The sequence below is a fragment of the Leopardus geoffroyi genome, chromosome C3 (genome assembly GCF_018350155.1).
Source record: "Leopardus geoffroyi isolate Oge1 chromosome C3, O.geoffroyi_Oge1_pat1.0, whole genome shotgun sequence".
Taxonomy (NCBI): Eukaryota; Metazoa; Chordata; class Mammalia; order Carnivora; family Felidae; genus Leopardus; species Leopardus geoffroyi.
Genome location: NC_059338.1, coordinates 130,303,995 through 130,330,560, shown reverse-complemented (window position 1 = coordinate 130,330,560; position 26,566 = coordinate 130,303,995). Strand labels below are relative to the sequence as shown.

The following is a 26,566-nucleotide window of genomic DNA, read 5'->3' as shown; positions in this document are numbered from 1 at the left end:
AATAACTTTAAGAAAATGAAGTTATTCATAAAGAAGCAGTGTAATTTTATCCTTTTGGATACCCAGGAAAAAAAAAGTAAACAGGATCTGGAGTTCTCAAGAACTTTAGTTTAGACTTTTAGTTTGATCTTCTTACATGCAAATAGCGTCTGGAGTCAAAAACATTGTTCTGAAATAGTAAACAAAGGTGTGTCTACTAGTTGGATGCTCATCCTTCAAGACCCAGCTGACCAATTTTATGCGGTCTCTTTATATCCTCTGCTCCTTAGTCTTCACAATAGGTCTTCAATACCTCTTAAACAAGTAAATGAAGAAACGTGTATATGGATGCGAAGGATTCCAGAAGAGATATTTGACAAGTATCAGCATTATATGAATAAATTCCATTTATTTTCTCCCAATCCAATGGTTGGATTAAATTACCATTCATATTTGTCCAAATCGCATTATTATTCTGTGCTAACAGGCCAGAGTCCTTTTCCGGAAAGAAGATAGTTTTGGGGGCCTAGAAAATGACGCCAACTAAGAATGAAAGACTTAACCCTGGCTTCCAGGCGTTGTCCTCCGCTCATGGCTCTCCCTCCCCTCTGTCCTTCCACATTCTCCTAAAGAGCGCTAAAGTATGGGATAGTAAAGCTGCGCCCAGGATGGTCGTTGGCAGATCCCTGCAACCAGTCTCCGGTGGGCGGCGTTCAGAGCTCAGTCCGCAGGGAACGCGCGTGGCCAAGGTTGCGGGGAGGCCGCGAGTTCTGCGCACGCGCGTGAGGCCAAGCCTGGCCCCCCCCCCCGCCCCCACCCCCCCAATTTCTGGAGGCGGAGCGAACGCGGCTGGTCCCAGCTGCGGTCGATTTGGGAGCTGGGCCTCGCGGTTCCCGTTACCGCCGTTGCGCCGTCGGCCGCCAATTGTCACGCGCGGGATGCTGCTTCTGGCTTTGGGCAGCCCGTGGGCGGCCGGACTTCGGCACGGCGGGAAGAGGACAGTGCCGTGGGCGGCTGCCGCGCTCCGAGGCCCTAGCGCGGCCTCGTCGCGTGTGGCCTCCTGCAGCGGCTCCCCGGGGCTGGTTGGCGGTGGAAGCAAAGGGCTGCGGGGAGCTCGGCCGTTCCTCGGGAGTCGGGTGCGAACGCAGGTCGGCAGTCTGAAGGCTTGCGGACCGAGAGAGGATGGGAGTAGAGGTGGGCGGTGAGGGTGGAGGTGGGGGAGTGAGGGTAGATCGGGCCTGGGGAGCCCCCGCCCTGGCGGCCTGGTGACCCTGGTGCGGAAGAAGCTCTCTGAGGGCAGCGCAGAAGTATCGGGCCTGGGCCTCGGGAACCGGCCCGGGATCCCGGGGTTTACAGCACCCACGAGTCTAGGAATATCCGTTGGAAAGTGGTCATTTTCTGGGCGGTTCTGAGTAATTTACAGGTGGTTGCAAACCCAGCTCGTGGGTGCCGACTCTTCTCTTTCTATCCTTGAGCGGAAGCTCGGAGGGGTTAATCTGCAACATTACAGGCACCATCTGGAGACTGAACTGAAAGAACTCAGATAACCGGACTTTAAGTTTGTTCTATTTTTTTTATTAGGTGAGCTTATTGTAAGGAATTATTTTGCTCTTTGGAAAAAGGGGTTGGGGGCGTTAATGCTCTCATTTTATCTGAATAAATTGCCTCCTAATCCTGCCCTGTAAAGTATCAAGATTAGTAAACAAGATTGAAACTTGGAAATGCCTAATATGGGAATTGGAATTTCATTAAATTTCAACATAAATGGATCAGGCATGCCTTTTACATTTTGAAGTGTGTGTTCTGTGAAATAAATTTTTAGACATTCGGGGAACTCTTCTGTGAACTGTGATACAGGATTTCAAGTGAAATATTAAGAGGAACAAGGGAAGCAAGGAGATATAGAAGTATTAAAGACGGCCTGGACTTCAAACAAATTGAATTTGCAGTATTTACGTTACATTGAGGATTTTGTTTTTTGAACACTAATACGCTTAAAACTTTTGACATTTTCATTAGCCATAGAATGGAAGAGACTGTTCCACTGAAGTTTTTAGTTGTTCAAAGTCATGCTTTATCTAGAAGGCTTTGAGCTGGGGTGCAAACCTAGGTCTTCACTCTCCAACTCCGCAGGTTGTGACTGGAGTTCAGGAAAGAGATTTTGTTAGTTTGATTTCTTTAGCTCTGTACATTATTTGGGGAGAATTCCTTAAATAACCGTATGTGACAAGTTCTCTTTTACTCTTCATTATAATTTACAAAATACACTTAAAGAAAATTAAAAGTTGGTCTAAATGCACTTTATTATGTACTCACATTATAATGGTCTCTGTTTCAATAGATACCTCTTTGTTGGGAAAGGTGTGTTCAATGCTTACATACACAGCTTGAAAAATCAGAAGATGGAAGGCTGATTTATACTGGGAATCTGGCCCGAACAGTGTTTGGTGGGTAATCAGAAGTGAGGGTAATTTCCTTTGTAAAATGTACTTAGGATGTTACCTCTTATTTTAGTACCTCTTAATCACAAGATATGAGGAAAAATTAGGTTATATATTTTTTTCTTGTGTCCTCTTAATGCAAGATTCAGAGGTTGAGACCCTTGCATTTCTAGGAGATTTAAAAAAGATTTTTGAAGACTGTTAATGGCTGTGTGATCTTATGGCTGGGTGCTAAAGCTTCCATCCTTTGGTCATCTCCCAAGGTGTTTAACAACAAAGTAAAACAGAACAAGAAGTGTGCGTTTATTTGTGTAATGTTTGAGTACGCAGAGAAAAAATGTGGAAGAATACCCCTTAAAGAGTAGTTATTTTGAGAGACTACACATTTACTTCATATATTTTTAAATTCGGCAGCTAAAATGAGCATATAATACTTTCATAATTAAAAAAATACATTACTTTTACAGCTTTTCAGTTCACCTTAGAATTTTCAAGAAACATGTTTAGTGGCTTTTGTAGGTGGTAGAGACTAATAGGGAAGAAAAACTCTATTAAATGACTACAAGTTTGAAGCTCTTTCCTTAGCTCTTAATTTGGTATTTAGAATGGAATAATTTATTAGGGAAGGTCAGAAGAACTTAGGTATGTGATTTGTTCAAGTTTCTGAGGTTGTATCTCATTTTAATAATCTTAAAAGAATAACCTGAAATATCCGAAGGATTACTTTATAGCCAGGTCAGCCACAAGATCTCAGCACCTTCATTTGCATTCCTGTTTTTGATTATGCTGGTGTCAACTGATCATCTAAAATTTACTCTGCAGGGGCACCTGGGTGGCTCATTCGGTCAAGCGGCTGGTTCTTGGTTTTGGCTCAGGTTGTGATCTCGTGGTTGGTTGGTTTGAGCCCCTTGTGGGGCTCTGTGCTGACCATGCAGAGCCTGCTTGGGATTCTCTCTCTCCCTCTCTCTTTCTGCTCTTTCCTGCTCACTCTCTCTGTTTCTCAAAATAAATAAATTTCCAAAAAAATTTTTTTAATTTACTCTGGGAATCTGTAAGTTCTCAAGTGTGAGGCATCAAAATAGACTGTGTTTAGAGGACTGTGTAGATATTTAAAACTTTGGCAATAAGGACTGAGTGTAATCACTATTGAGAAGAGTTCTGAAGTTACTGGAAAAATTAATTTTCAGTGGTTAGAAATTCCTCTAGGAGTCAGTACATAAGTAGGCCACTGAGCATTTGTCACATTTCTGACCTGAGATACCTGGATTTAAACTACTAGACATGTTAACAGTGATACCCATAATACCCTTTGTTCTGAGCAGACCCTTACTTCAAATGCAGGGAAGGCTTACTAATTTATTTATTTCCATTTGACTTCCTTCTTTAAAGATGAGAATATAAATGGTTAATTTTCATGTGGTTACGATGTCATATTTGTGGAAAAGCATAGCCATCCATGGTATTCCAAGTTCTAGAATTGTAACTTCTATAAGAATTTAATGTTTGAGTTCTTTCAACATTATGGTGATAGAAAGTCACTGTATATACTTTATAGAGATTGCTGTTTTATTTCTTTACTTATTTTAAAGTTTATTTATTTGTTTTGAGAGTGAGTGAGCTCAAGCCAGGGAGGGGCGGAGAGAGAGGGAGAGACAGAATCCCAAGCAGGCTCTGCACTGTCAGGGCAGAGTCTGATGTGGGGCTGGAACTCATAAACCGTGACATCACGACCTGAGCCAAAATCAAGAGTCGGATGCTTAACCAACTGAGCTACTAAGGCGCCCCTGATTACTATTTTTTTTATGTAGGAACTGAGAGAGAAATACTTTTTCTATGTAAAACTGAATGAGAGACATAAAGATAGAGGTAACGTTCTTGGAGATTCTTTAAACTACCAAATGGATCCTACTTTAAAGACATTTGAAGAGTCTTTTAGTTGATTGTTCCTTTTAATTCCTCCACAAATAATTAACTGATGTCACAGTAGTCTCATTTAGGTTGAGAAGAATTTGAACATGAGGTGTGAAAGAAGGGCATCCCGGGCATGGAGTAGTACGAGAAAAGACATGAAGCTGGGAAAGCCCAGAATATATTGTTTAGAAAATGACAGTTACGTCAGTTCAGGCAAAATAAAGTATATGGTACATTAGTTTCCTTGGACTCTTGTAATAAGTTTCCACAAACTTGGTGGCTTAAAGCAACAGAAATTTGTTCTCCCTGTTCTGAAAGCTAGAATTCTGAAATCAGTGTTGGGAAGGGCCATGTTTTCTTTGTGTCTCTGTCATGTTTTATCCTTACAAGGATATTCTCATTGGAGTCATGGCCCACCCTGTTCCTGGATGAACTCATCTCAATCTTGATTGTCTACAAAGACCCTATTTCCAAATGAGGTCACATTTGGAGGTTCTGGGTACACATGAATTTTGAGGTACACTATTCAACCCACCATAGTGTGACAAAAGTCTTGGGAAAAAAAGGGTAGTTGGAAGGACTAAGGTGGCTTTTATAGAAGGCATCTTGGTCCGCATTGTATCCCTATTGTATTGTATTGTATTGTATTGTATTGTATTGTATTGTATTGTATTGTATGTGTACCAGTGTCATAGCAACTACCTGTGGGAGGAAGGAAGGAATTATTTTTAAATTACTGATGCAAGATAATTAAGCCTGTAACCAATAGCAATGTATAAGACTGTGTTACAGCCTCATTAACAGTATGTTGTCAAACTTGGTTTTTGGCAGTTTTGGAGGAAAATATCTCATCGTGGTTTTAATTTCATGTTTCTTATGTTTGAGGTTTATTAACATTTCTTCTGTTTAAGGGCTGTGGTTATTTTTGTTTTAGTGAGCCATCTGCTTCTATTTCTTGCATGTTTGTGGACAGGGTTATTGATCTTCTCATATCCTAGTAACCTTTTATATGTTGGGGATATTAACACTCTGTGATATAAGTTGCAAATATTTTTCTCATTTGTCTCTACTTTGTTTATGTCCATGTACATTTTTAATCAGATTTACCTTTCTCCTTGATTGCTTTTGTGTTTTGAGTCATAATTAGAAAAGTTTTCCCATTCTCAGATTATGAAGGACTGCATGGATATTTTCTTCTTCTATCTCTATGATTTTATTTTTTACATTTAAATATCAGGATTATTTGGAATTTTCCTAGTAGATGGTATGAGGGATGGATTGAGTTTTTATCTTTTTTATATGGCTATCCAGTTGTCCTAGCACCGTTTTCGCCCATATATTTGAGATGTATGGTATATAAATTTATAGTATATAAATTTCCATATGCAGTTAGGTTTATTTCTAGATTTTCCATTTTGTTCAACTGATCTGTTTTATTGTGCACCAGGACCACACCATTATAATTATAGACTTATGTTTTAATATCTAACTTCTCCCACCCTTTTTTCTTACTTTGTTTTTCCAAGTTAAATTTATAACCAATTTGTCTAGGATCTCAACTTGTCAATCTTCTAGAAATTTACATTTTAAGTCACTTATTGTGGTAAAATATATGTAACATAAATTTACCATTTTAACCATTTTTATTTTTTAAATGTTTTTTTATTTTTATTTATTTCGAGAGAGAGAGCATGCACAAGTGGTGGGGTACAGAGAGAGAGAGGGAGAGAGAGTACTCCAAGCAGGCTCCACACCTCAGCACAGAGCCTGATGTGGGGCTTGATCTCACCAACCATGAGAACATGACCTGACCAAAATCAAGAGTCAGTTGCTTAACCTACTGAGCCACCCAGGTGTCTCTTAACCATTTTTAACTATGCATTTCAGAAGTCATTGATTTTTTAATGTTTTAATGTGACAGGTAAAAATATCTCACTGTTTTAACTTGAATGTCTTTCATTGGTAAAGAAGTTGAATATATTTCCCACGTGTTTCTTTCTTATTTTTTTTTTTAAGTTTTTATTTTGAGAGAGACAGATACAGCATAAGTGGGGGAGGGGCAGAGAAAAAGGGAGGGAGAGAATCCCAAGCAGGCGTGGAGCCCGTTGCAGGGCTCTAACTCACTACCTGTAGGATCATAACCTGAGCTGAAACCAAGAGTCAGATACTTAACCAACTGAGCCACCCAGGCGCCTTATTTCCCATGTGTTTCTTAACCACTGGTGTTTGTTTTGTTTTGTTTTCAGTTTTGTTTGTTTTTTTGTTTTGGTAGTTTGCTGTTTTAATCCTGGGCACTTAGCCTGATAATGTTAGCCTCATATATAAACATTTAAAGTTAGGTATGTGGAAGTGCTTATTAATAGAGTTTTATTTGATAATCTGCTGGCTGAATTAATTTTTATAGTATTCATAAGGATCTTTGAGTAATATTGAATCTTTTCTTGGGGAACTGAGGTAGAGGGCCAGTTAACCCTAAAGCAGATTTCTTACCTGGAGAGGCAGTGCAGTGTATTGGTCAGTGGCCTGGGCACTAGAGTCAAATTGCCTGGGTTTGAATCCCAGTTCTGCCACTTGGTAGCTCTGTGATATAGAGCAAGTGCATTGTTTTTCTCATGTCTTAAATGGGAGTGATGATGATAATTATCCGTCTATTTCATAGTGCTTTTTCAAAGATTTCGTGAATAAAATATATAAAGTATGTAAAGACAGAGCCTAGGAAATAATAATCACTATATGTGTGTGTTGATTTTATTGTTTTGGTGATGCTATAAGAAGGTGGAAGTATTAATTGAATAGATTGATTGTTTTATAAAATTTATATATATTAATCTTTTCCCATTTTTTTTTCCTATTTAGGTGTGAAATGTTTCTCTTATTCTACAAGTGTCATCAGCCTTGCATTTCTACCATACATTTTTGCACAAAATAATATTATATTTGGAAGTCTGCCTTTGCAAATATTATTTTATGGCATCATAGGAAGCTTTACGGTGATCACTCCAGCACTGCTTCACTTTGTTACAAAAGGCTATGTCATTCGGTTGTACCATGAAGCTACAACAGACACTTACAAAGCCATTACTTATAATGTTGTGCTTTCAGAAACGAGTACAGTGTTTCACCAAAATGACGTGAAGATTCCAGACAGCACACATGTGTTTACCACGTTTTACGCTAAAACAAAATCACTGTTAGTTAATCCAGTGCTCTTTCCAAACCCTGAAGATTATAACCATCTAATGGGTTATGACAAACCATTCACTTTTGAAATGGAAGAAGACAGTGAAAAGAAACAAGTCAAAGATGAGAAATGAGTCTGCTGTTTTCATGTTTGTGCTTAAATGTGATTTATGTTCCAATGTATAATAATTAAATTGCCTTTTGTTTTCTGTTAGTGACTGACTGTTAAAACCAATTTGAAGTTGTATCAAACAACTTTTAATTAATTTTCAGAGAATTATGTTTCTGTATAATAAAATAAGCTATGTTTGAAAAACAAAACGTAATATTCTACCATTTATGTTTTTAAAAAGTGAGAATACACGTTCATGCTGGCATAGGCATAAGTAATTTTATATAATAAGTGTGGCTGCCTCTAACCTGGGGATCAGATGTCAGAAGCAAATAGAGCTGTTTTTTGGTTTTTTCTAAGTGTATAGATACTAACTTTACCCACATTAAAATCTCTATAATTTTAAAAATTAGAGTAATTTCAAAAATTATAGGAAGCAGTGTTAATCTCCCTTTGGTTCAAACCACAAGTTTTTGCCTATCTTCTCTGGCATAGTTGCCCATAATAAGAATCTCCATGGGGCACCTGGGTGGCGCAGTCGGTTAAGCGTCCGACTTCAGCTCAGGTCATGATCTCACGGTCCGTGAGTTCGAGCCCCGCGTCGGGCTCTGTGCTGCCAACTCAGAGCCTGGAGCCTGCTTCCGATTCTGTGTCTCCCTCTCTCTCTGCCCCTCCCCCGTTCATGCTCTGTCTCTCTCTGTCCCAAAAATAAATAAACGTTGAAAAAAAAATTTAAATAAAAAAGAATCTCCATGTCCAGTTGAGTGTGGTAGTTACAGGAGAAATGGTGATCTAAGTAGCGATGTCTTTGGTGGTCCCAGTTGTCCCTCTGTGCACTCTTCTTTGATGTATCCTATCAGAGCAGGAAAAATCATAGGTACTAAATAGATGACCGGACCTTTTATAAAATGGCCATGTTTATGCTAACTTTATGAAGTCCTGGCATTTTAAGATTTTTAACCTCTAGTTGTAAAATCAAAGTTGGTCCTTGTGAAGGATTTTCAGCAAGGAGCAAAAGGCCTTAAATCATGCTAGCTAGTTATTTATTATTTATTTATTTTTAATTTTTTTTTTTTTTTTAATATTTATTCATTTTTGAGACAGAGCATGAATGGGGGAAGGTCAGAGAGAGGGAGACACAGAATCCGAAGCGGGTTCCAGGCTCTGAGCTGTCAGCACAGAGCCTGACGCAGGGCTCGAACTCACGGACCGTGAGATCATGACCTGAGCCGAAGTCGGACGCCCAACCGACTGAGCCACCCAGGCGCCCCCATGCTATTTAGATCAGTAGATAACTTATTAGGTGCCCAGTGTGTGCCAGGTACTGTGCTAGTTGTCAGTCAAGTCAAGAACAAAATACCCAGTCTGTGTGGAGCTGCCTCATGTCTCCTATCTGCCATGATGGTAAATACCATCATGGCTTATCTGTGTTTGAGGAAGGTTGATGGGGAAGGAGCAAGGAGCATCACTAGTTGACAGATCAGGTCTGAACCTGCTAGAGGCTTGTAGGAGGGAGGGTAGGGTAGAAAAGTGCTCCCATTTCTGAGACCTAGAGCACCCTCTGCTAGGATCAGCCAGTTTATGATCCTAGTAGAGAGCAGGCTCTAGGTCTCAGGTGAACAAGCTGGTGCCGTCTCCATCCTCGGGTTGGGCCTCTGCCTGCTCCTCTGTCCTATGTCACTTAGATCAATACCTGTTACCATCTTGGCAGTTAATGTGATTTGTAGATTTCTATTAAAAATTATTCCATAATCAAATGCTCATCAAGTATCAGAAAGTAGAAGCAAGAAAAAAGAATCACTTAGTTCTACTCCTAGAAGAAAAAACAGTATTGTTAATATTTTCGTTTTCTTCCAAGTGTCACTTCGTTCATAACTTGTTTTGAGTACGTCATATCTCTTTCTTTAAATGTCCTGTATCCATATAACCATTTTGCCACCTGTGTAGTGGAGTGAAAAACCTATTTTTATTAGTATCATCATAATTCAGAAGACAACTTGGTTGTTTAGGGAAAAGAAGCCAAAAATACTGAGAAAGAGGACTTCTCAAGTGCGTGGTCTGGAGTGACACCAAGAAGTAGAAAAGGAACAGCATGTGTAGAATGTGATTCACCACTGAAATAAGTCAGCAGAAACAACTCAGACCAAGGTGAGGAGGAGAAATTTATATACATCTCTCTTATGCCACTTTACTCAGAGTAATCTTGGAAAGGTTGGGGGGGTGAGGAGTGTCCCACTACATATAGAAAGGGCATTGAGTCAGTTTTATTTGAATCTCAAAAGGCAGGATGATCTTGGCTTAACGTCTGGGTTACATCAGGTAATAAAACCCGTTGGTAATAAAATATTTTGTAATCCTTTTTTTCAATACCAATTTCATCATCCTGAAAGAATCCAGCTTTTGGAAGCAAAAGTAACAAAATGGCCATTAGGTCTGAATGATACAGTTTTAAAAACTGTATTTGATTTCCTCAGTTTATACAGTTTATACATTGTTGGCTTCCTTTTCATTGAGAACTTAAATCATTCAAAAGTAGGAGTACAACAAATCAACATGGCTATCATCCGGATTCAACAATTACCAACCGATTTGTTGTCAGTGTTGTTTCATCTACACCCCAACCACTTACTACTTTGGAAGCCCTCTAATTATTTGGAAGCAAATCCCAGACATCATAACATTTATTTCCTAAATATTTAATTTTGTAACTCTACCAGATAAGGACTTAAAAAATTATAATACCATTATAATACCCAAACCTCTGCCCTCTCCCAGAGTTATCAAATATCCAGTCTGTTCAAATTTCCAATGCCTCCCCACATTTTGTTTGGATTAAGATCTAGGAAGAGTTCATACTTATTCATACCAATTTACGAAATGTCTTTTCAGACTCTTCTATAGGCCCCTTCATTTCTTTCACTTTGTTTTTTTCTCCCTTGTAAATTATCAGTTGAAGGAACAGAGTTGTTTGTCCTTTACATCTTTTCCTGGTCTAGATTTTCTGATTGTATCCCTGAGGTGTAGTTTAACGTGTTTCTCTGTCCTCTGTATCTCCTGTAAATTGGCAGTAGGACTTGAAGCTTCATCATACTGAGATTTCTTTTCTTTTTAATTTTTTTTTTAACGTTTACTTATCTTTGAGACAGAGAGAGACAGAGCATGAATGGGGGAGGGTCAGAGAGAGGGAGACACAGGACCTGAAACAGGCTCCAGGCTCTCAGCTGTCAGCACAGAGCCCGACGCGGGGCTCGAACACACGGACCGTGAGATCTGACCTGAGCCGAAGTCGGCCGCTTAACGACTGAGCCACCCAGGCGCCCCTCATCATACTGAGATTTCATTATTTTGGACAAAACCATTTCATAGGTAATGTTGCTTGTATTAGTTATCTATTGTTGCATAAGAAATAGCCCCTAAAAGTCAAAGGTTTCAAACATAGCACATTGTGCCTGTTGATCCAGTATCTGGGAGTGGCTTAGCTGAATGCTTCTGAGTCAGCTTCTCTCATGAGGTGGCAGTTGAGATATCAGCTGGCGCTGCTATCATCTGAAGGCTGAACTGGGGCTGGAAGAACTGCTTCCAAGATGGCTTGCTCACATGACTGACAAACTGGTACTGGCTTTTTGGCAAAAGGGCTCAGCTTCGCACCACGTGGTTCTCTCCTTAGGGCCACCTGCTCCCCCTAGAGCAAATGATCCAAAAGAGCAGGGTGGAAGCCACAATGATGTATATGATCTATCTTGGAAGTTGCACGCAGTAATTATGCAATATTACACAATCAGCCTTATTCACTGGTGGAGAGGACTACTACACAAGAGTTTGGGTACTAGGAAGTAAGGATCATTGGGAACCATCTTGGAGGCTGTCTACCAGTGTTCATCTATCAAGAAATACAGTCTTTCTGTCTCTCTCTTTGTGCAGTTAGTAACCATTGATGTTCAGTGCCTAAGTTAAGTAATTCCTTAGGTGTTGCAAAATGGTTATATTCTATTGTTACTTTTTTATATATTAGCTGAATACTTCTAAAAGTAGAGAAAATAGTATGAGGAGGCAAGGGAAACTTGCCCCATCTACTGTCTGGTTACCAGTAGCTGAGTTTCCATAGAGAAGTCAGGATAAATATTTGATTCTTTCCCTTTATTTACTGGTTTTTAAAAGAGCTGGCTTCCTAGCATCATCTGATGATTAGACTTTAAAAAAAATATGAGCTCATAGCTCATATTTATATACAAATATGTACACTTCATTGCAGTTAACTATCTTAATGTTTACATAGTAGGCTGAATAATGGTCCCCCAAGATGTTCATGTCTGGAAACAGTGAATGTCATATTATATGGCAAAAGAATTTTATAGATCGATCTTGGGGAGATTATCCTGGATTATCCAGATGGTTCTAGTGTAATCACAGTGTTCTTATAAGAAGCAGTCAGGAGGTGAGAAGGTCAGAGGAGAAGGTGATGTGATGATGGAAGCAGAGATGGGAATGCTGAACTTTGAAGATGGAGGAATACAGACGTTGGAGCTCTCTAAGATGAGAAAGGAAACAGATTCTTCTCCCAGAGTCTCCAGGAGGAACCAGGTTTGACTTTGGCCCAATGAAACTGATCCCAGACTTCTGCCCTCCAGAGCTGTAAGAGAACACATTTGTATTGTTAAGTCACTAAGTTAGTGTTATTTGTTACAACATCGATAAGAAACCTATCTTTGGTCAGTGGGGACTGTCTTCATATTGGTTATCTAATGTGATAAGGTGTTCCAGGCTCCATCTTGTGCATTTTCTGCCCCAGACCTGGAATCAGCAATTTCTCCAGTCTTTGTTCCTTTTAGTGGGGAATGGTATTTTGAGACCATTAGGGGCATTCATAGGTTCTTCTCCTCCTCCCCTCCCTCCTCCTCCTCCTCCTCATTTTTCTTACTTTTTAAATGTGGTAAAAAATATATAATATAAAATTTACTGTCTTAACCAATTTTAAGCATAAGTTCAGTAGTGTTAACTATATATTTATATTGCTGTGCAACAGATCTCTAGAAGGTTTTACCTTGCAAACCTGAAACTCAATACCCATTAACTGCTCCCATTTCCCCCATCCTCCCATGGATTTTTGCCTTTCTAAAAATGGGAAAGCAGCCCAGTTCTTTAGTGGAAGCTTTTACCAACATATGATTATTTTCCTCCAAACTTGTAGAGTTTTAGGCCTTGACTCCATGCTATTTTGGCTACTAATTCCAAACTATGTCCATTGAAGGATTTTAAGTAGTGGAGCACCTAAGTGGCTCAGTCAGTTAAGTGTCTGACTTCGGCTCAGGTCATGATCTCTTGGTTCATGAGTTCAAACCCCGCAACAGGCTTTGTGCTGTCAGCACAGAGCTGCTTTGGATCCTCTGTCCGCCCCCCGCCCCGCCCCTCCCCTGGTTGTGCTCTCTCTCTCTGTCTCTCTTAAATAAACTTAAAAAAGTTTTTTTAATGATTTCAAGTAGCAAAGTATCTAAAAGATCACCTATTTTTTCTAGAACAGAGTGAGAACTTTGAAATTCATGCCGCATGCAAAATAATGACCATTTCATTATCAGGGGTCAAAATATTCCCTGGAGCTGCAGTTTGCTTAAGTCAGTGCATTCTCAAGCCTGGTGTGGCCCCTGCCCACAGCGCAGAGCTATGGTAATATCCCGTGTCTGGGGTCTCATCTAGTCCGGCTCTGCTCTGTGGCTGCACCTATTGTGGAGCAGAAATAGTTTGCATAAGACTATTCGGTTCAGACCTATAGGTCCAGCTCCCTGGGCCATGAGACACTGTCATATAAAAAACTTGTAGGAGAGAACAGCAATACAGATGGAAAAAGACGTACCAGTCTGTTGGGATTCTAGGGGAGACCTACAGACTGGTTCTGTTACTATTGACTGAGAAGTACCTTGTTTTGTTTTTAACGGTCTGTGCTCTCATTTGCATCAAGTGTTCTAGAAAAGTATATTCTAAATCATTTCCCTCTCTCCCCTTTCCGGAAGTACTCAAATACTAAATACAGACACACAAAAGAGGAAACAGTTGGACAGAAGCTCAGAAATCATGTGACCAATGACTAAGTTAAATCTTTTCTGCTTACTGAAAGGAAAGAGTCTGATGATTACTTACTGATTCTCCTTGCGTTTTTAAAGTTTTGGGGATATTGAATCATGTTTCCATTTATACTTTTTTCTACTCTGTTTTCTTCCACCTTCACTGAACCTGGGGAGCTACAGTGGATCTGCAACTCTTCTGATTCCAGTGTTTGGTATTCCCACTGTGGTAAGTAAAACAGCAACAAGTGCTTCAAGGGTGAGTTTTTACAGGAACGAACGTCACTTTGCTGTCGCGGGAACACAGGAAGTGACAGTGTGTTCCAGTTGCTGCTGCTGGCAGCAAATGTGATGGCAGGTGACTGTCCATGTGGATTTTCTTCATTTTTCACAGACTTCCCAAGTCTCTAAACTGTGTTGAACTTGACCTCTGAGTGCTTCTGTTGTTCCCTGTGGTCAGCTCTCTCCACTGTGATCCCAGTTTCAGATTCTTCCCAGTTTTGGCAGAATTCTTTGCTTCTGAGTTTTTGCCTCAGACCCAAACTTACTGGTTCTGCTTGAGAAGGTAGAATCATCCTAGCTGCCTTTTAGAATTGATTATTGCTCTGGTATGTGATTTTTTTTTTCTTCAGCAAAGCAGTGGGCATGTAACCAGTGCTTTTTAAGTGTTTCAGGCTGTGACTTTTGAGGGGTCTTGGAATTACCTCCCTAAGTGGATGTTAGCCTGGTTCCGTCAGTTACAAGCTGTGTGATCTTCAGCAAAAAATACTTAGCCTCTCTGTGTCCCAGCTTTTTTATCTGTAAAATGAAAGTGATTAAAAAAAATTTTTTTTTAATGTTTTTATTTTTGAGAGAAGGAGACACAGAGTGAGTGGGGGAGGGGCAGGGAGAGAAAAGGAGACACAGAATCTGAAGCAGGCTCCAGGCTCTGAGCTATCAGTGCAGGGCCTGACGCAGGACCCAAACACATGAACTGTGAGATCATGACCTGAGCCGAAGTCAGATGCTCAACCGACTGAGCCACCCAGGCTCCCCAAAGTGAAAGTGATTTTAAAGCTGTTTTACAAGGATTGTTGTAGGTTAAAGTTTTAGCACATAGCCATGTAGAAACAACAGTACTGAGTACTTAAAAAATCAGCCATACCCTAATGCTGTTAACTAGCTGTATCACTGTTTTTTTGTTTTTCCTCCCTATTTCTTCACAAATGTCTGCCAGACTGAATACACAGCATCAGGGCTTGACTGCTGTTTTGGTTTGGTACTTTCTATTGCTTTCTTATCATGGGTTGGCTGCCCTTTTCTACCTACTAGCTATATCGGGAAGGTTTGATACCTTCCACAAATGCTAGCTCTTTGAGATTCTGTTGGGAAAAAGGATTGGTGGTTTAATCATTTGGGGGAGATTTGCAAACGTACTCTGAGTTCTGAAAAGTTCTGTAATTAAAAAAAAAAACTATTTAATCCCCAGATTTTCTGTTTTATTGTATTTTTTGAGTGTATTGACTGTTCTGGAAAACACACTCTGACAAATGCTAATATAAAGTTACTTCCAGGGCATTAGAGTAATTGCCAGGTGTGAGAACACAATTTAGCTGTGTGATTAGTCTTTTACACTTGTGGCTTTTTTCCATGTGTGGGTTATACTGAATTCCCTTTCAGTTTATCTCTGAAATTTCTCCATCATAGAAGATCAGTTTCCCCCTTCAGGAAGCCTTCCCAGTGAACTCTGCAGCCAACTCTCTCCTCTCCTTTGACTTCTGTGTACCATACATTGATTATGTCACCTTCTTCTTCTTTTTTTTTTTTTTTTTTTTTGAGATTTTATTTTTAAGTAATCTCTATACCCAGCATGGGGCTTGAACTTACAACCCTGAGATCAAGAGTCTCATGGCTCTACCAACTGAGCCAGGCTGGCACCCCAATTATGTTACCTCTGTGCCATGTTTCATGTGTCCTTATTTATTTTACACTTATTATCATTCTTCAGGTTTTTTTCTTTCTTTCTTTTTTTAGACAGAGAGAGAGTACACATAAGCCGGGGAGGGGCAGAGGAAGAGAGAGAGAATCTCAAGCAGGTTCCACACTGTTAGCTTGTCAGCACAGAGCCTGATGCAGGGTCGGATCTCACAAACCCTGAGATCATGACCTGAGTTGAAATCAAGAGTTGGTCGTTTAACTGACTGAGCCACTCAGGTAGCCCAATTATTCAGCTTTTAATCTTTTAGTAACAAAAATATGATTTGTCTTTTGATTTGATTTTTGAGGGAGGAGTTTGTGTCTTTCTGTCTAATGCTGAGAAATCCTGTGGTCCTTTCCTGCTGCCTCGCTGATGTAGGGACTGAGGGGAGCAAACAGAGTACACAGCTACAGCAGTGCTGTGCCCACTGCCATGTCATTTTCTTCCCTACCTCAGAGAATCTGTCCTGGCTGAGCCCAAAATGCATGGGCAGGAAGCACTGATTCCTATAGGTATTCCTGTGAGGACGTTGGTAACAAAAACAACACCCTATTTAGTCTTTCCGTGAGGATGATTTCCATTTGGTGAAGCTATGGGATATTTACAGTGTATTAGTTTGCTAGGGCTGCTGTAACAAAACAAAGACTGGATGACTTCACAGAACTTTACTTCTCACAGTTCTGGGTGTGGAAGTCTAAGATCAAGAGTCATCAGTTTTGTTTCGTTCTGAGGCTTTTCTCCTTGGCTTGTGTATGGCTGCCATCTTGCGGTGTCTTTATATGGTCTTTTCTCTGTGTGCACTCAAGCCTGGTGACATTCTCTACGTGTCTAAATCTCCTCTTCTTATAAGGACACCAATCATACTGGAGTAGAGCCCACCCTAACAGGTTCTTTTTAACTTAATCTCCTCTTTAAAGACCCTATCTCCCAACAGTCACATTAGAATTTCCACGTATGAATTTGGTGGTGGGGAGGGGGGTTCAGCTAAAAACCTACAGAAATGGCAAGAATTAGCTGTATGTTCCTCAACTTTGGAAAAGGTAGAAGATGTGGGTGTGCAAGTCAGTCTAAAAGACCCTGGACACATGCCCCCTTGTAACTGAAGTCATCAGACTCTGATTCAGTTCTAGCCTTCATTTTATTTATTTATTTATTTATTTATTTATTTATTTATTTATTTATTTAGCTATAGGTAGTCCAGAAACCCAAGAATTAATGGATTATTGAAGTAAACAATTATTTACTGAGCATCTAGCATGTCTGTTCTGAACATTGAGGATATTATATAGCAGCGAATAACAAAAACAAAAGTCCCTGCTCTCATGGAGTTTTTACCAGTAAAATATTCAGCATGTAAGATGGTGGCAGTTGCTGTGTAAGAAAAATAGAGCAGGGGAAGAGACAGAGTGCACAGATGGGGAAGGGTATTGCATTATAAAGTAGCATGGCCAAGGAAGGTCTCCCTGGGAAGGTAACATTTAGCAAGGGCCTGGAATAGTTGAGAGAATGAGCCATGCAGATATCTAGGGGAAGAGGTAGAGCACAGGGCACACACAAAGGTCCTGAGGTGGGGACATGTCTGGTATGTTGGAAGGATAGCAAGGAGGTCAGTGTGGCTGTGATGGGTGAGTGAGAGGGAAGGCAGTAGAAGATGTGGTCATAGAGGGAAATGGAGAGGAGGTGAAGGCTTTGCAGGTCAGGGGCCAGATTATCTTTTACTGCAAGCAAACCTTGGTCTGGCAGCTGTGTTGACAATAACCTATAAGGGGGCGAGGGTGGGGGAACATGTGTTGGGAGGCTGTTGCACAATAACCCTGATGAGAGAGATAATGGTGACTCAGACCAAAGGAATAGTGGTGGAGGTGATGAGAAGATTCTGCAAGGATTCTGAAGGTGGAGCTGACAGGACCTACTGACTGATTGGGCGTGTGCTTGTAGCATGGCCCTTCCAGCTAAGCAGGTATATCTTGGTATGTTGCATGATACCCCACTCTGAGCAGGCCAGCCTCTTCTCTGGCCTTTAGTTGTACTTCTGCTGTTCTGTAACTTGAAATATCTGTATTCATCTTTCTGTTTCATGCAGTCATTTTGTGGTCCATCCAAAGCCCTATGTGCCCTACAGAGCCTAGTCAAGTCAGCTGAATTTAATGCAGTTTAACAAGCTTTATTTAACAGGCATTAAGTTTAGTTATGCTAAGGAGCACTGAAAATGCAAAAGTTAGGTAAGCTATGGCTGGTATCTCAAGGAACTTCTGGCTTTTGTCTTATGTGTAGTAGGATGAATAACTGTACATGACCTGAGGATTCATTCATTCATTCTGTAAACTGAGCATGGCCACTGGTAAGTCCAATAGCCATTTGGAGCTAGAACTCTTGACTTATGCTGAACTAAGCCTGTTTATTCCTATATTTCCCATCTTATCATTCACCTAATTCCTTATGCCCCAAACCAGGGGTACCTTTTAATTATTTCTTTTACTGGGGCTCCTGGGTGGCTCAGTCGGCTAAGCATCTGACTTTGGCTTAGGTCATGATCTCATAGTCTGTGAGTTTGAGCCCCGCGTCGGGTTCTGGGCTGGCAGCTCAGAGCCTGGAGCCTGCTTCAGATTCTGTATCTCCTATTCTCTCTGCCCCTCCCCAACTTGTGCTCTGTGTCTCTATGTCTCTCAAAAAATAAATAAATGTACAAAAAAAATTTAAAAAAATTATCTCTTTTCCTTATCTTCCACATTCAATTTATTATTGGTGGTCCACATTTTCATTATCTCCAGAATATATTCTAAAGCCAACTACTAATGACTGTCCTCTGCTTACCACTCACACCCCTGTCTCTCCTCTGGCCTTTGTAGCGACCTCTCAGATTCTTCTCTCTTCACTTCAATTCTTGCTCTTATGTAATTTGTTCTTGGCACAGGGGCCAGAGAGGTCTTCTGAAAATGTAAATAAGTCAGACAATGTTACTCTCCTTGTTTAAAACTTCCCAGTGGATTTCCACTGCAATTAGAGTGAAATCCCAACTTTATAGCAAGACCTCCAAGACCCCTAAAGATTGCCCCTGCCTACTTGTCTCATCCCTATGATTCCCACCCACCCTGTTTCATAACTTTCCTTCACACTGGCTTTTATTATCATTATTGTTTATATTACCAACATAGCAAACATAAGAGTTACCCTTTAAACCATTTTTAAGTGTACAATTCAGTGGTATTAAGGACATTCACAATGTTGTGTAATCCTTACCACTATCCCATTAACAGAATTTTCATAATCCCTAAGAGAAACTCTGTACCTATTAAACATTAATTCCCTATTTCTCCCTCCCTCTAGTTCTTGGCAACTTCCACTCTGCTTTCTGTCTCTGTGAGTTTGCCTATTCCATGTACCTCATATTATGGTCTGTGTGTCTGTGTCTGTGTGTGTGTCTGTATGTGTATGTTTTTGTTGTTGTTATTGACCTGTCAAAGTCATTTCACTTCTCCAAGTCTGCACTAACTAGAATTCCTTCTGATTAAAACGCTGTTTCTCCAGTTTCCACAGGCCTGGTTTCCTCCTGTCACTCCCTGAGTAACGTAGTTGAAGTAAGTCCATCATCCCTAGTCCCCACTCCTCTGTTTCCACCACACACACTCTTTATCCCATGACCCTATTTGATTTTTTTATTGGCATATACATTTCTCTTTTAATTTTTTATTTTTTAAATGTTTATTTTTGAGAGAGACAGAGAGAGAGAGAGAGAGAGGGAGAGAGAAAGAATCCCAAGCAGGCTCCACACTGTCAGCGCAGAGCCTGAGGCAGGGCTTAAACTCATGAACTGTGAGATCATGACCTGAGCTGAAATCCCGAGTCAGATACTTAATCAACTGAGCCACCCAAGTGCCCCTTGGCATGTACATTTCTCAATAGCAGGGCCCATGACTTCTTGTTCGTTGTTGTTTCTTTGGTGCCTAGAGAGATATTTGTCACATAATAGGCCAAGCAAAAGTAAGTAAGCACACATTTCTCATTTGCCATGTGCCCGGCACTGTGCTCTGTGCCAGAGACATGAAAAACAAATGAGACCTTCTTCCTGTCCTGAAGGCTGATGCTGTTTTTATGAAGAAGATAGATATATAAGTGAATAATTGTAGTAAAGATCTACAAATGACCATTGAAAGATGGTCAAATACTATGAATGATTGTGTGTTTGTGACTGTGGGAGTAAGGAGGTGTGGGGGAGTCCGGGAAGGCTTAACAGTGTTGATGATATTTGAATACATTTTGAAGGAGGAGAAAGAATGTCTTGACTGATGATGACAAGTGCGTTCCTGTCAAAAGGGACTGCATACTTATGTACCGGAAATTCCATTGAAGAGGTAAAATTAAGTGCTATGATGGTTCAATTCCGGCCAACATTTCCTCCCTAGACCTCTAAAAATACTTAATGCCAACACTCAGAGTGGCATTGGTTTCGTTTTCTGTGCCAGCTGCCATTGCCTGGAATGATGGGTTAAGAAAGATTCTGAGGCAGTACTCAGTAGGAAAAAGTGCTATGGTGGATTAGCAATGCTGGCCTTTATGGCTGCAGGTAAATTGGAGCCTCTTGTTCTGTGCATTTGTTGAAACTGGTTACCACTTTCTGTAATAAACCACATATAGAACTTGATCACATACATGGTAACTCTAAAATAATGAAGCTATCGTCCAATAGTTCCCAAACCCTTGTAAATAATAAAATCACATGCCATACAGTGGTATACAATCTTTTGATTCTTACATCTAATTATTTTTTGTAAGTTGGTCTTGTCTTCCCAGAAAAATCATAGACTTCCTTATGTTAAGACTAAGCCTTATATCTCTGTTCTCCACTCTCTAACACCTGAGGCCCCTGCCCACCTGCTCTGATGCCTAGCCCCATACTGAGCACCCACAGGGGCTCTCTAAACATTTGTCTGATTGTATTGAATTGTTGATCTTGTCATCATAATCAGACAACTTCAGACATGTGGGAACCTTCATTGGAAATACTCGCACTCTGTCTTTCTCTGCCTCTCAAAAATAAACGTAACTTAAAAAAATTAAAAAAAAAATGGCTCTCCTTACAAGTGTGAGGTGATATCTCATTGTGATTTTGGTTTGCATTACGCTGATACTTTATGATATTGAACATTTTTTCATATGCCTGTTGGCCATTTGCACGTCTTCTTTGGAGAAATGTCTGCTCAAGTCTTCAGCCAATTTTTAAATCAGGTTACTAATTTTTTTATAATTGAATTATTATAATTATATGTTTTGGACATTAACCCCTTATCAGCTATGTGGTTTGCAAATATATTCTCCAATTCCATAGGTTGCCTTTTCACTTTGTTGATTGTTTGCTGTGCAGAAGCTTTTTCGTTTGATATTGTTCTATTTGTTTACTTATGTTTTTGCTGCCAGTACTTTTGGTGTCATATTTATAAAATCATTGTCAATACTGATATCTTGAAACTTTCCCTCTGTTTTCTTCTAGGGTTTTTATAATTTTGAATTTTATGTTTAAGTCTTTAGTCCATTTTGTGCTGATTTTTGTGTACAGTGTATTATAAGGTTCTAATTCCATTTCTTTTATTAAAAATTATTTTACATTTATTTTTTGAGAAACAGAGAGTGAGCTGTCAGCACAGAGTCTGATGTGGGACTTGAACTCACAAACCACGAGATCATGTCCTGAGCTGAAGTCAGAGGCTTAACCAACTGAGCCACCCAGGCACCCCCAATTTCATTCTGTTGCATGTAGAAATCCAGCTTTCTCAACACTATTTCTTCAAAGGACCATCCCTTTCCTATTGTGCATTTTTGGCACCCTGTCAAAGATCAGTTGGCAATATATGCATGAATTTACTTCTGGGTACTCTGTTTAGTTCCGTTGGTCTCTATGTCTGTGTTTATGCCAGTACCATACTGTTTTTATTACTGTAGCTTTATAATATAGTTTGAAATCAGGAAGTGTGATGCCTCCAGATTTGTTCCTCTTTCTCAAGATTAATTTGACTATTTGTGGTTTTTATAGTTCAATATGAATTTTAGAGTTTTTTTTTTCTGTAAAATAATGCCATTGAGATTTTGATTGGGAATGCATTGAATCTGTAGATTTCTTTGAGTAATATGGACATTTTAAGAATATTAATTCTTCTAGGGCATCTGGCTGCTCAGTTGGTAGACATTATGACTCTTGATCTTGGGCTTGTATGTTCAAGCCCCACATTAGGTGTAGAGATTCCTTAAAAATAAAATATTTTTTTAAAAAAGAAAGAATATTCATTCTTCTAATCAGTGAACACAGGATGTCTTTCCATTTGTTTGTGCTTGCTTAATTTCTTTCATCAGTGTTTTATTGTTTTCAGTATACAAGTCTTTCCCCTCCTTTGTTTAATGCCAAGTATTTATTCCTTTTTTGTGCTATTGTAAATGGGATTGTTTTCTTAATTTCTGTTCAGGTAGCTCATTGTTAGTATATAGAAATGCAACTGATTTTTGTACACTTATTTTGAATCCTGCAATTTTCCTGAATTTGTTGATTAGTTCTAACAGTTTTTTAATGGGGTCTTTAGGATTTTCTATATATGAAATCATGTCTTGGGGTGCCTGGCTGGCTCAATTAGTGGAGCAGGTGACTCTTGACCTCGGGGTTGTGGGTTTGAGCCCTATATTGGGTGTAGAGATTACTTAAAAATAAAATCTTAAAAAAAAAAGGAATCATGTCTGCATGCAAGGGAAATTTTACTTCTTCCTTTCTGATTTGCATGCTTTTCATTTTTCTTTTTCTTGTCTAATTGATCTGACTAGGTCTTCTGGTGCTATGTTAAGAGTGGGTGTCGTTGCTTTGTTTCTGATCTTAGAAGAAAACTTTAGTTTTTCACTGCCGAGTGTAATGTTAGTTACGGACTTTTCATGTGTGACCTTTATTATGCTGAAGCCATTTCCTCTAATCCTAGTTTGTTGAGAGTTTTTATTACAAAAACAGAGTTTTTATTTTATTCAACACAAAAGTGTGTTGAATTTTGTCAAATTCATTTTCTGCATTTATCGAGATAATCATGTGATTTTTATCCTTCATTCTATTAATGTGGTATATTGCATTAACTGATTTTCATATGTTGAAACATCCTTGCATCCAAGATTGAATCCCACTTGGTCATGGTGTATGATCCTTTTAATTTGTTGTTGAATTTAGTTTGCTAGTAGTTTGTTAAGGATTTTTGTATCCATATTCGTTAGAGATATTGGTCCATTGTTTTCTTGTGGTGTCTTTGTCTGATTTAGTATCAGAGTAACACTGGCTTCATAAAATAAGTTTGGAAATGGTCTCTTTCATTTTTTTTGGAAGAGTTTGAGGATTGGTATTAATTCTTATTTACATGTTTGTTAGAGGGGTGCTTGGGTGGTTCTGTCAGTTAAGCATCTGACTTTTGGTTTCACCTCAGGTCATGATCTCACTGTTTGTGATTTTGAGCCCTCCATTGGGCTCTATGTTGCCAGTGTAGAGACTGCTTGGGATTCTCTCTCTCTCTCTCTCTCTCTGTCCCTCCCCTACTTGCTTATACTCTCTTTCTCTCTCTCTTTCTCTCAAAATAAATAAATAAACTTAAAAAAAATGTTAGCATTTCCCTGTGAAGCTATCTGGTCTTAGGCTCTTCTTTGTTGGAAAAATTTTTTTTTTTAATTTTTTTTTAATGTTTATTTATTTTTGAGACAGAGAGAGACAGAGCATGAACGGGGAAGGGGCAGAGAGAGAGGGAGACACAGAATCGGAAGCAGGCTCCAAGCTCTGAGCCATCAGCCCAGAGCCCGACACGGGGCTCGAACTCACGGACCGCGAGATCGTGACCTGAGCTGAGGTCGGACCCTTAACCGACTGAGCCACCCAGGCGCCCCTGGAAAATTTTTGATTACTCCTCAATCTCCATACCAGTTCTAGGTCTGTTCAGACTTTCTAATTTGTTAGTCCTTGGGTATCCACCTTGGAGGAAACTTGGATACAGGAACCAACCTCTTGCCTCCTGAGTGAAGCTGGAGGATAGGGGATCTTTTCCTGATGGTGCTGTGCCAGGTGCAGGGTTTCTGATAAAAGGAGGCCTTCTACTGACTCTGGTGAGTCTGATTTCACATTCTTCTGGGATACAGAAAACTTTCAATTAGTTTCTGATTTCTCTCAAAGGGAATTTGTCCATGAGTTGTTGTTGAATTGGTATGTTTATGAGGGGAAGGAGGGTCTTGGACTTCTTACTCTGCCATCTTGCTGATGTCATTCCCTCAGGGAGGGAGATGTTTTTAACTGCCTTCAATTTTTCTCATTATACAATTTTAATGGCATCTTTTGGGGAATGATATTCAGAATACTCTACTTACTACAAATGATTTATAATAATTTATTGACATTATCTTTATTCTTCCATTTAGATAACATGAAAGTCCCTATCTCAATAGCTATTCAACCCTGTATGTCAATGAAGGGAAGCCGGGGATACTTGCATCTTTCCTTCATTCCAAGTAAGTCCAATGTTTTGTTTTTGTACTTCAATGAAAAGGGTTCAATAAGTATTAATGATAAATGATTGTGTTCCAAATGTACATGTATTTATTTTCTATTTCCATGTAATAAATTACCACAATTTTAGTGGCTTACAACAGTACACATCTATTATCTTTTTTTTTTTTTTTCAACGTTTATTTATTTTTGGGACAGAGAGAGACAGAGCATGAACGGGGGAGGGGCAGAGAGAGAGGGAGACACAGAATCGGAAACAGGCTCCAGGCTCTGAGCCATCAGCCCAGAGCCCTACGCGGGGCTCGAACTCCCGGACCGTGAGATCGTGACCTGGCTGAAGTCGGACGCTTAACCGACTGCGCCACCCAGGCGCCCCTATTATCTTGCAGGCTTTGTGTGTCAGTAGTGTAGGCATGACTTAGTTGTGTCTGCTTCAGGATCTCCCACAAGGTTTCAGTTAAGGTGCCAGCGAGGACTGGAGTTTCTTCTGAATGCTCAAGTATAGAAGAATCCACTCCTAAGCTCATGTGGTTGTTGGCAGTATTCAGCTCCTGTCTGGCTATTGGACAACACTTAGTTCCTTGCCATATGGGCCTTTTCGATATGGCTTCTTGCTTCATCAAAGCCAGCAAGAGGGACAGTCAGCTAACAAGATAGAAGTCACAATCTTATGTAGCCTAATCATGGAAGTATCACTCTATGGCCTTTGCTGTATACCATTTGTTAGAAGCAAGGCACTAGACTAGCTCACACTCATGGGGGGGGGATTACATAATGACACGGAGGTAAAAATGGAAATAACGTGAGACTGAATAATGTAATAGGTATATCCTTTGTCAGCCATTAACTATTCAGCTCATGAGTAAAGTTGGGTTTTCACTAGTGAAAGGTCTGTATATGAGTAGGTCACAACTTTTTTTTAAACATATGAAGATGATCTTTCTAGAAAAAACTATGATGATGATGGGATAAAAGAAGGCAATATTTTTTGTTTTGTTTTGTGTTGTGTCTTGTTTTTCCTCTCTATGATTTCATTTGTCATCAGTTTAGTAAAAACTAAGTTGGGTGATGGTGATAGCATCAGGATGGATTTGAGTGTCTGTGAAAACACAAAATTTGCTTCCTCTCCTGCTAGTCAGCTCTGTTGCCTGTAAGCCCTAGGATCCCAGGAAACTTCAGTTCTAATTATCATCATTATCATTGTTGTTTTCATCATCGCCATCATTTACATCCTAACCTATATTTGGAGCTTACACTTTAAAAAAATGCTTTCACATAAATAAACTTAAACATTTCTCCCCTGATTTTAGTTCTCAGTTTACAAGACAAAAGTTTGCTGAGAACCCAGAAATAGTACACGATAAACTTGTGTTTTATTTTTCCTGAATCTAATCGTTTAACCTGTATTTTGAAACTTTGTTTCTGCATTCATGTATTCATTAAAAAATATTTAGAAATGCATAGTATATTTTAAGTAGTGTGATAAGTATTGTGAATTCATTGATAAATAAGACTTTCTCTTGACCCTCAAGAATCAGTGCAATGGGAGAGAGAGATCTGTAGATAATATGGTACGGTAAGTGAAATGATAGCATTAAGGCTTAGTGGTAGCACAGAAGAAAGAATAATCAATTCTGTTCACTCCACTTTATTGGCCATGGGCGAAAGAAATAATCTAAGTTTTTGCCTGGCTGATGTTCTATAATTTCTTCCTTTTTTCTCAGGTTTGGTTTACTGCTTTATGTGGTGTGCTTTATCTACCACCCCCCTCTGCCCACATTTGGCAGAAGTCATTATTTACATAACAAATGCCCTCATTTTCAATTGAACCTCTTGCCCTTACATACAGGAAGCAGATTGTATCCTTCCAGGCTGAAGTAATAATACAATACAGAGTCACTTAGTGTTCTCTGGAAAGCAGATACCAAAAAGGAATTAGACATACAAGAGATTTCTTAGGGGAAATGATGTGAAAAATAAAGTGAAGAGGAAGCCAGAGTAGGCAAGGAGCAAATTCAGATTGAGATGCAGGTCTGATACCTTTGAAATGAGAGAGGAAAGGAAGGAGTATCTGGTAAGAGGGTCATCAGACCAAAATGCATCCCTGAGATATTCTGAGCCAGGTAACTGGGGAGCCTTAGAGCAAAGATTGCTGTCACATCACAGATATACTGAGACAGATAGGGGTAGTTTGGCTCTAGTGTCCTTGTGGAGTTTGGTCATTATAGGAGCAGCTTTGGTCATGATAGGAGCATTATAGGAGTTTGGCTTCTGGATGACTTCTGAGATAGATCTGAAAGTGTAGCAGCTGAAGGCTGTCTGCCAACTACCCTTCTCCCAGTAGGTTCTTTGGAAGGGAGATTTGAGTACCTTACCTCTGTGGCCACCACAAATACCTTAATTGTTCACTAAATATAACATTTA

At 39.7% G+C, this 26,566-nt stretch overlaps 2 protein-coding genes across 2 annotated transcripts in view; both read left to right on the top strand.

Moving 5' to 3' along the window:
* The first annotated feature begins 804 nt into the window (after window positions 1-804).
* Window positions 805-7,832, top strand: TMEM70 (transmembrane protein 70). The gene is made up of 3 exons (XM_045454886.1): window positions 805-1,127; window positions 2,321-2,426; window positions 7,188-7,832. Exons 1-3 carry the CDS (start codon window positions 918-920, stop codon window positions 7,643-7,645), a joined length of 774 nt encoding a protein of 257 aa, XP_045310842.1. The 5' UTR covers window positions 805-917; the 3' UTR covers window positions 7,646-7,832.
* Window positions 7,833-13,666: 5,834 nt separating this feature from the next.
* LY96 (lymphocyte antigen 96) overlaps window positions 13,667-26,566 on the top strand; it is a 28,337-nt gene continuing 15,437 nt past the window's right edge. The window contains exons 1-2 of the mRNA XM_045454885.1: window positions 13,667-13,908; window positions 24,055-24,144. Coding sequence (XP_045310841.1) covers window positions 13,797-13,908; window positions 24,055-24,144 — 202 coding nt within the window. The 5' untranslated portion in view covers window positions 13,667-13,796. The remainder of the gene's footprint in view (window positions 13,909-24,054; window positions 24,145-26,566) is intronic.